We start from the raw sequence: 9,717 nt of genomic DNA, 5'->3' as shown, positions 1-9,717 counted from the left end.
CACTATGAGACTCAATAGTTTCTATCCGAGATTGGTTACGTTCTAGACCTTATGTAGTTGTACCGGAGGCAAGATCGTGTTTGTTGTTCCAATTGCAGCTAACCCAATACGGAAAATTTCCCTTTCGAGACAATCTATCCCGATTGGGCATTCCCCGAATTTCCCCACGTTTCCCCACGTTTCCCCGCATTTCCGGAAATTGACTCCATCGGGTAGATATCGGAAATAGAGAACCAGAAATAAATCATTTCTCTACCTGTATACTATTCACAACTGTATCAGTGACTTTGAATAGAAAGTGTTATACAATGGGCCGTCGCGGGCCAGCTTGTCGACGATGTAGGGGTGAGTTTCTTCTTTTGATATCCGTGGACAGGGAGTTGCTAACTATATGCTAGGGCGTCATCTAAAATGTCTGGAAGATGTACTCATTGCAACGACTTAGGTACTGACACATTTCTGTAGGCAATAGAGAGAGGCCATGTGCCCAATGCAAAAAGTCCGACATTAAATGCGATTTGTCGAGGGTGAACATCAGGTTCCGGTCACACAAGCCTCGACCAAAGCCGGATTTGAAGTTTTCGCCCAGTCAGGAATGGGTTGGAACGGCCAGGGATGGTAAGTCTTCGTGGATGTAGTTCTGCCCTCGTTAAGTGTTGATCAGATCACAGGCGAGTTTCAGTACGTCGACATGAGCCGGGAATATGCACAGAATAATCCAAACAAGTTGAAAGCCAGACAGACATCCGTCTTTAGCCATGGGGCGGCGATAGCCCCTTTCAGTCCTCGTCCCGACGATGCTCATGACACTGAGCACTCATCCATTCCCGAAATAGACCCCGTTTTCTCGAGTCCGGGGCCACTGTATACCCCCGAAAACACTCATTCCGCTGGCCATTTTGCACTATTGCCATTTTCCAGTATCGAACAAAACCATGATGCTCCGGAGCAATCCATTTATCCTCCGCAGCGAGACAAGTACCCTTTAGGTCCCCTGAAAGGACTCCCGGACTCTGCATCAAATCAGGCCTTCGTGACGAATATAGAAGAGGCATGCCTGATACGACACTTTGTGGACGACTTAGCCCCATGGGTATGCATTAATCAGCTCTCGCTAATTAGAAACTGACATTGTTAGTTTGACACGAGCGATCGAGACCATAATTTCTGCTACACGGTACCAGAACGGGCAATGTTCTGTCCCGTCCTGCGCTATGCTCTACTTACTGCATCGGCTGGGCATCTCACCCGGCCATGCAGCCCATATCGAAACTCCAACAATTTGATCGTGTATGACGGCATCCAACTGCCTAACATCCGGTATGACGCTGTAATTGCCTACCATGATATCTGCATATCGTACTTGATTCATGTCTCGAATGATCCGAGCGGGGACTTCAATGAGGATGTTTTGACCGCTGCAACCATCCTGCGCTTCTTCGAACAGCTTGACAGTATGCTAGATGCCATTCACCCATACAATGCTACGTCGCTGACCATTTATAGCCCCATCCGCAGGAACTGACGCCGGAACATACCTAACCGCCGTTCAATTTATTATCAACACCCAACGGAACCAGTCATTCTATGCCTACAGAACTATCGCCGGTCCACCACGAAATGCCAGTATTCATGACATCCCCGCACCATCACTGGGCCACTCTGCTTGTCTGATCGCCCTCCGACAAGAGATCTGGAGTGCATGTCTCCACCAACACCCCTGCCGCCTCCCGATATGTCCATATGAAGCTGGCATTGCCTTTGACGACACGGCAAGCGACTTTATCTGGACAAATCGCATACTCATTTGGTGCGCAAGTCTGCTTAATTTTTGTTTCCGTTGTGAGCCAATGACCCATGAGGAGAGAGTCCAACGATGGAAAATATTCAAAGAATTCGAAGAACAATGGCAGACACAAATCACACGCATTTCGACCTATTTACTATGAAGATCCTGATCCCGGATCTGGTATATTCTTACCGCGCATATGGCACATCAATTCTTGCCAAGTCATGGCTGAGCAGCACATCGAGCTCGCACGCATCCTCCTCGCCGTATCAAATCCTACAATATCCCGCATCGGTCTCGGTGCGTCGTCCGCGAATGCGACGTTAGAGGCAGAGCTACGATCTATCACCAGAAGGCTGGTTGGATTAGGCGTTTCGAATCCAAAAATGCCACCGGCGCTAGTGACGTCTGCCGTGGGGATATCTATGTGTGGGGAGTACTTTAAAAATCCAAAGGAGCAGGAAGCGTTGGTGGATGTCTTGGTGGGCTTGGAAGTGGAGCATTCCTGGCCTACTGAGGCTACGATTGCGGCGTTGAGGAGAGCTTGGGAATTGAGAGCGCGAGCTTAGGGCTGTTTTTCATGTAGTCTAACACGGGTTTGACTTTTCCCCCAACAATGCCCTATGTCGCTCCTTGTTCCTTTTATTTGCTGTCTCTCTGTTCTGTCTTTCTTTCCCCGGTCTCTGGTCTTTACGAATAACCATCCATATCATCATCCATCACTGAGTCGTCTTCAGAGGCTTGAACTTGTGGAGGAAGAGGCGGTGTCAGGGACTCATAATCCTGTTTCAGATGGAATTCCTCATTGGCAAGCATTACCAAGCATCACAAAGCCAGGTTCATAGTGAGTCCATCCTCCCGTCCTCCCACCCAGGGGACAGCCACGTACTGAATCTCAGCACCTTCCCGGACCATAGACCCGTCGCTCGACACTTCGGTACCGCTAGAATTCGGATCCGAAGTTGTCGAGCTAGACTGGGTCCGCTGATACTGTGCCCCGGATTGAACCTCTAGCTTGGGCCGCGGCGACTTCTTTCCATCGGCTGCCAAACGGAGACACAACAGCAGCAACGCATTTTCGTGCTGGACACAGGCGAAGCGGCAATTATGGCGGGTTCCATAATACTGGACCTGCTCCACCGGCCTCATAACCTTATGCCTCCTCGCCTCATACCCGTCTCTACTCTTCCAAAAAAAAAAAACCTTAAGAAGCCTCCTCATGGCCCCAACAATACTTACCATCTCCGGGCACCAAGGGCTTCAGCTTATTACCGTCAAACTTGTGCTCATTACCAGTCACCCAGTCCGTGTTCGTGCTGGATTTGATATTGCATCTGGAGCTCGCGGCGACGAAAAGGTTGTTTGGGAGAGCGTAGGACACTATCATGCGGGATTTTGCAGCAGCGACGACGCCGAGACCGTTTTCTTTGTAGATCTTGTGGTAGTCGGCATCCGTGGTGACAGGAATTGGATCGAATGAGAGCATTTGGCGGCTTAGTTCTGCATCTTAGCGGTGGATGAGGTTTTGGTATGTGAAGTCGGACCAGGGGGGCTATGTTTTCTATTTGATCCCAGCGACTGTGTTCTGTGAAGGTTGATTGCCGCTGGTAGCTGTGGAGGTTGACATTGGGCTTCGTGAGGATGGTTAGGATGGTCTCCATGATGAACAACAATCCTCGAGAGAGGTTGATATTGAGAGAATAACTGGCAGGCTTCTGTTGACTGAGGGATAGACGTTCTTTCTTCTGAAAATACATTTTGGCAAACAAACACAACTGAAACTAGAATTCTACTTACTGTTTTACAAACAGGGCATGATGCTGCTTATTCACTGGAAACCCAGCCAACGAAAACAAAGATAGCCATCCGTTAAACCCTCAAAAATTGACGCCTAGCAGCCCCGGCATTCTGCCCCCAATAGTCCCTAACGCTCGCCCAATTCCTGCATTGTAACCACAGTCCCTGGTCTCTCCGAGTCATGGATCAGCTCAGCAAAAACTGCTAAGAGCTTTGGCTGGCTTCCTTTCACATCCCAGTATTTTGGGGATAGGAGAAAAATAAAGGTAGCATCTTCTCGCACTATCTGGACTTCGTGAACAAGGAGTAGATCGTCAGGGAAGGTGATCAATGACGGTTCCTCATTCGACCGTTCGACTTGGACTCATGCGGCATTGTAATGCTCCAGTAGTCGAGCTCTGCTAATATGCCAGGTGGGAGAATCGGTTGGGCAAATGGCTTCCAGGAAAGGGAATATGGAGGCAAGGGAAGGCATGTTAAAAGCTGTATTTCAACGACAAATTAGCACAAGTTTCCAGACTATGAGGTTGTATAGTACGAACCGATAGGTCGGTGCATAACCTTCAGCATCAACAACTCTAGATGATTCTCTTCATTATCCAGCGCCTGGGTGCAAAGTTCCGTGACGGCTTCTGTGCTAAGCTGGAGCGATTCGGCGAGGTGGTTGTGGAAGTCTGTCTTTTCGGCACTATATGTATACGTCAGTACTGCAAACACGGATTCAGTATCCCCCCTCACCGTTCTAGGACTGTCTCCTCGGCGTGTTGCTGTTCACGCACCCTTAGTTCCGACAGTGGTCTAGAGCTTTTACAATTTATATGATACGGGTAAGAAGGTGAGAAAGTGTAGGCGATTGAGAAGTCATAAAGAACGGTGCCATAGAAGTTTCCAGAAAGTCATAAATGATGGTCTTCGATGTCGCCATGGATGATCCCTATGGCATGCAGTGCAAACAAACGATGGATTCTATGGCCATACAAAGCAATTTACCAGCTGCCTTCGAATTCGCTAAGTGTGAAGTCCTTCAGTTTCTGACAAAATTCCTCGGGGACTATTGCTTCTCCAATTGGACCACTTTCAGAGTATCCGCCGTGACGCTAGCTCAGGCTTTATAGCTTCCAAAACGATCATAAGGGGCAATGGTGTGTAGTTAATTGAAAACTTCCCGGGGTCCACGTATCTTATGACATTATGGTACTGTGGGAAATAGGCTCTGCATGACTTTGAACAGAACTTGTCGAGACAATTATTGGGAATACAGCGACTCACAGCATTGGCAACATATGTAGCCTTGGTTTTGGTCCCTTTCTTCCGCGCGTATAACCACAGAACCAAGACCGGGACTCCATCTAGTGTCGCATCCTCACTGACATGGCTTCCAAACCTCTAACGCTTATCGTTGTATGGGAAGCGTTGGAAGTCCTTAAGGTCATTAACAGTTCAGTCAACTTGAAAGTAGGGCGATAATCGTCTAGAAGGTATCGGTCCGAGTCGTAACTTCAGTAGCCGTTGTGAGTAAGCTTAAAGTGCTAGTTATCGAGGGTAATAGAGGAAGTAGAAGGTCCTTTTTGAGCGCGACCTGTTTGTTTGTTTGCACATGTCACCTGACACTACGGTCAAAGAAAACAAGTTATATTCAATGCTATTTTAACCATCTTACTACTTTCATGAGTTGCAATTATACTTCCAATTCTCTCATCCAAATTTTGACGGGCAGTTCCCCAACAAGCAAGTTAAACGCCTCCCTCCGCTCGAGCCTGAAGTCCGGCGACTTCAACGCAAACTCATACCTCCTCACAATCGAAGCCAACACTACCATCTGCTCCAAATACGTGATGTTTTTTCCCAGATACGCACGAGCTCCCGAAGAGAAAGGTGTAAAGTACGGCTCCATCCGCTTCCTGGCCTCAGGATCCATCCACCGCTCAGGCTTATACTCTTCAGGATCCGGAAAGATGTTGGAGTCCCTATGCGTGGCATAGATGGTCATCGAAACACTTGTGTCGCCTGGAATCCATTGGCCTAGAATTTGCGCTTTTTCTGGTGGTGTGCGGCGGGGGAGACCAGCTGAGGTGGGAGGGGAAATGCGGAGACCCTCGTCAAGACAAGCGCGAAGGAAGGGGAGGTTTTTGACTTTTTCATAGGGGGCAGTAACTTCGTCTTCATCGAGGACGCTGTCAAGTTCGTGGCGGAGAGTGTGGAGGTGTTGGGGATTGTGGAGGAGGAGCTCCAGGACGTTCGTCAGAGCAATAGACGTGGTGTCTGCGCCCGCGTTGATTATTGCACCGACCTCTGCTATGATCTCGCCCCATTTGAGGTTATTTGCCTTCCCTTGCTTATCCTCCATCAGAGACGAGAAAAAGTCATCCAGCTTCTCACCAGCCAAGTATTGCTGCAGTCGGATGGCAGATTGGTGATGGACAATATCACCCCAAGGTTCTCCCTTTTTCCAAACATCACACCACTTAGGACTCAGCTTGGACAGCTTCGCAAGCAATGGAAAGTGCTTATAGTCCCACACGAACACGGCCCCAGCAAGTGCAGAATTATTCTGTGCCTCGCGATACCGCGCCTGGTACAGCGTACCATCCATTCTTTGGGCAGTGACAACATCACACCCCCTCTCCAACATACCCAAATCCGCCGACAACGCAATATTATTGATCGCCTCAATCGTGAAGAAATAAATCCATTCTCCAAAATCCAGTGTTACATCCGCAGAATCCGGACCAGTCTGTCCAGGCAGTAGTGGCTTCGTGCAATGCGCATCCATTGCGTTCAGCAGCCGCTGCGTGGTATGCGCAACCTTGAACTCCCACCGCTCCAGGTTCTTGATCGCGAAAGCCGCAGAGAGCCTCTTGCGCTTGCGGGAGTGGTCTGTCTTATCGACCACGTCGAAGAGCTGGGTATGCGTACCGCCTAGGATGACATAGTTGAGGTCTTTGGTGCATCTGGTGCCGTGGCCATAAATGTCGTGGATCGCGCGGATGTCACGGAAGGAGAGAGCGTTAGGGCCTGTACGGAGGATGGGAGCACCGGTCTCCTTGTGCGCTTTGTATATGCCTTTGGAACGGTAGCCGCAGGCACTGAGGTAGCAATGGCGGAGGTCGGTGAGGCCAGAGAGGGGGGAGAAGTTGCTGTATTTTCGGAGTCCTTTGGGGTCGTAGAAGTAGTATACAACGGGGAGGACAAGGATGTAGAGGATAGCGGCAAGTGCTGTGCCGAAAAACACTAGGAGTGCCAGCATTGTGAAATCAGGGTTGCTCTAGAAGAATGTGTCGAGGGAGTACTTGACCGGATAGCTGGCACGGTATACATATCTACTCGCTGACCTGTCCATGACGAGATATACTTCCAAAACAAACATTGTGCGCCACAGCTGATCTCCCCGAATCTTGTATCACATCAGAAAAGCATCCAATAGAGCTAATAGAAGTTGGTCGAACGACCCTTTTTGGTAGAGATGATGTTGCCGTGGTTGATCACGATGGCCGCTGGTCCCACATTCCCGATAAGGAAACTTTCCCTTCTGGGTGTCCCAGCCCTAACGGCAGCTAATCAGATTTTGCAGATCCTTATGTGCGTTATTTCTCCTCGAATCTGATGGCCATCGCAGATCGCGCGTATATATACTCTTGTTGTATGCTGTATCTTGGCTTCTATCGGGCTATGATCCACTGACGTGCCTCGGGTATTTCACAGCGATTTGTTTCGCCGGGCCCGCGCAGCCTCATATGAGCCATGCTATGGAGAATAATACAGGGATACTGAGCATGATCCTTTAGAGCTACATACAAGGAATGTATCAATAGTTCCACTCCAAAGGATCTTAAGTGGCTTCGGAAGTAGCCCGCAGTAGTTATGGTTTGATCCCCTAGTATTGACTAGTCCAAGTCAGCACAGTCAGCCCAAAAAGGCGGAACGCTGCGCAGGGAAAACTTTTGAGAAGGCGGCTATTCAATGCGGGCATTTGACCTTTTTATGTGGGGATCCTGCTCAAGTAATTCGACGGCGGTCGCTGCGGTCTCTCTGCCGAAAGGGCCGTAGCGCAGCGTTTTGTTCGGGTTGAAGTTTCTCGTATCGGTTTTGACGTCTTTTAAGAATTATCGCGCTTCCATGACCGCGTCCTGCGATACCGTCCCATGCGGCAACTTGACGATGATCCAGTTACAGGGCTAAGACCCTTCCGCCTCCTCCCATCTCTAGCCGTTGCTCGCTACCACCGATTGACCTGTTCTTGGTTGATGTTACCCCTAGTATAGAACGTTAATATAGACTAGCGAGTTTGAAAAGAGCTCGGACAGATTTGAACCATCCCCATCCACTGTCGATCAGATCGAATCCTGCAATGCAAAGCCGTAGCTTATCTGCCCCCCCCCCCCCCCCCCAGTGCTTCTAGATCTGATCTCCAAAAATCTCCCATCTAATCTCGATATACTCCGAATTTAGGACCTTGGTTCGGGGTCCGTAAAGAGTCCCTGACACGAAATTGGGGCTTGTTCCAAGGTCTACCCTAGATCAGCCTTTACACAGCACTAAACCTGTATCTCGAAAGCAATGTCGGACGCAAGAGCTTGCCGACAGTGACATATACATTAGGTTGCTTTCCTGAATTGTCGTACAGGGATTCAAGTTTTGCAAAGGCTTCTTTGTCGATAGTCATGTTAAGTGAGCAAGGACACGCGCGTATTTTTTCCTGATAAGATCACAAGCACTTCCTGCTCCTCCTGCGTGAAAAAACCAATCTACACTCGTTTGTATGAACGGTGGGGTCATGGGTATACCAAGCAATCGTGCACTCGGATATGCATGGCTGGAAGACTAGCGGCTCGCGCAAATATTGGTATTGGGTTCCTTTCGCGTTTTGTCTATGGGCCATGGGCCACAAGAAAGGCCGTCGAAATATTAGACTTCTACATCAAATGAAGGCTGCGTAAAGGACAACAATACCTCTAGTTGATCAAGTCCAATGTCGATCTAGTTATCGAATCCTGCTTGCGGTTTTGTGGGTTTGTTTATTTGGAACACTCGTCGTTTCTAGGCCCTCCGGATGGAAGCTTTCTCGCACGTCCTCCCAGAGCGCAGAAATTGGAAATAAAAGCTTGTCTGTTCCGGTTGTCTCATTGTCCAAACCCCCTCCTGAGATCTCGTATCGTCTGAGGGGGATTTTCTGTGGATCAGGATCTGGGAACAAGACCTGACACAAGATTAGTGATTGTCTCATGGCTCACTCCAGATCAACCTTACATAAGAACCACATCTCTCAATTTATCCATCACCTTGGTCTTTCGGAATAACTCGACATCGCCTTTGACTCTACTTGTCCCTAAAGAATTTGCCGATTATGACGGCTTTCACGTGGGGATCTCTACCCATGAACCAGGAGCCTGGAAAGACGAGGAATGGGGACTGTAAGCATTGAAGGAGGCTAGTAGAGCAGGAGAAGGGTAGCAGGGAGGGTAGCCTAAGCTGACAGTCAGCCTAGGCCACACCCACCCCGCTCCGAGAACGCAAGGAGAGCACTCTGCTTAAAAGCCCTGCGCATACATGCGGTTTGGGGCGAGGAAAAGAATCAGAAAGATGATAGAAGGAGGTCTGCTTCAGAAACTCACAGGGACAAGAGGCCGCAGGCTAGCTGCAGGCCTCGGGCTCATGGAAAATTGTCTGTCATAGCTTTAGGGCTCGATATGGACAAGAAACTTGATTAAATAATAATATCCATAACCCAGACGTCCTTGTCCCCCAGGAGCTTCTTGTGCGTCTCAAAGAACGCGCTCTCTATAAGAACAGTGGGGTGTTACAGGGCCCCAGAGAGATACATCTGGCAGCTTTACGCTTCCTTTATACTTCTCGAAAAACCCTGATGCTCGGTCCCGTTGATAGTCGACATTGTGTTCAGCTGTCACTGCCCATCCTTGAAATCTCTGATCCTTCTTTAGAAAAGAATGCCATCTACTCCCTGCGCTGCGATTCCCCACTCCATCCAGATTATCGCGCAGTTGTGGGCCATCTTATCGGCGTACTGGTGTGGAGCTCTTATTGTCGGTCGTTGTATTCAACTCGCAGATTTGATCTCTCAACTTTGAGATTCTTTTGGAAATACCATGGTTACAGTCAGCATCGAGATGTTC

General features: G+C 49.1%; 2 protein-coding genes across 2 annotated transcripts; one reads left to right on the top strand and one right to left on the bottom strand.

Annotated features, from left to right (window-relative positions):
* Positions 1-308: 308 nt before the first annotated feature.
* ASPGLDRAFT_35189 (Zn(II)2Cys6 transcription factor) lies at positions 309-2,358 on the top strand (the record flags this gene model as incomplete). The annotated part of the gene is made up of 7 exons (XM_022544529.1): positions 309-345; positions 399-413; positions 466-618; positions 672-1,093; positions 1,139-1,454; positions 1,507-1,810; positions 1,863-2,358. The coding sequence occupies 7 exons, from the start codon at positions 309-311 to the stop codon at positions 2,356-2,358; spliced, it is 1,743 nt and encodes a 580-aa protein (XP_022401407.1).
* A 1,592-nt stretch (positions 2,359-3,950) lies between these two features.
* On the bottom strand, positions 3,951-6,932 carry ASPGLDRAFT_57668 (cytochrome P450; the record flags this gene model as incomplete). Its single annotated transcript, XM_022548269.1, has 4 exons — positions 5,271-6,932; positions 4,325-4,353; positions 4,129-4,274; positions 3,951-4,069 (listed from the first exon to the last, which is right to left on the bottom strand). The coding sequence occupies exons 1-4, from the start codon at positions 6,831-6,833 to the stop codon at positions 3,951-3,953; spliced, it is 1,857 nt and encodes a 618-aa protein (XP_022401406.1). The 5' UTR covers positions 6,834-6,932.
* Positions 6,933-9,717: the final 2,785 nt, after the last annotated feature.

The sequence above is a fragment of the Aspergillus glaucus genome (genome assembly GCF_001890805.1).
Source record: "Aspergillus glaucus CBS 516.65 unplaced genomic scaffold ASPGLscaffold_9, whole genome shotgun sequence".
NCBI lineage: Eukaryota > Fungi > Ascomycota > Eurotiomycetes > Eurotiales > Aspergillaceae > Aspergillus > Aspergillus glaucus.
This window is presented reverse-complemented; position numbering and strand designations above follow the sequence as displayed.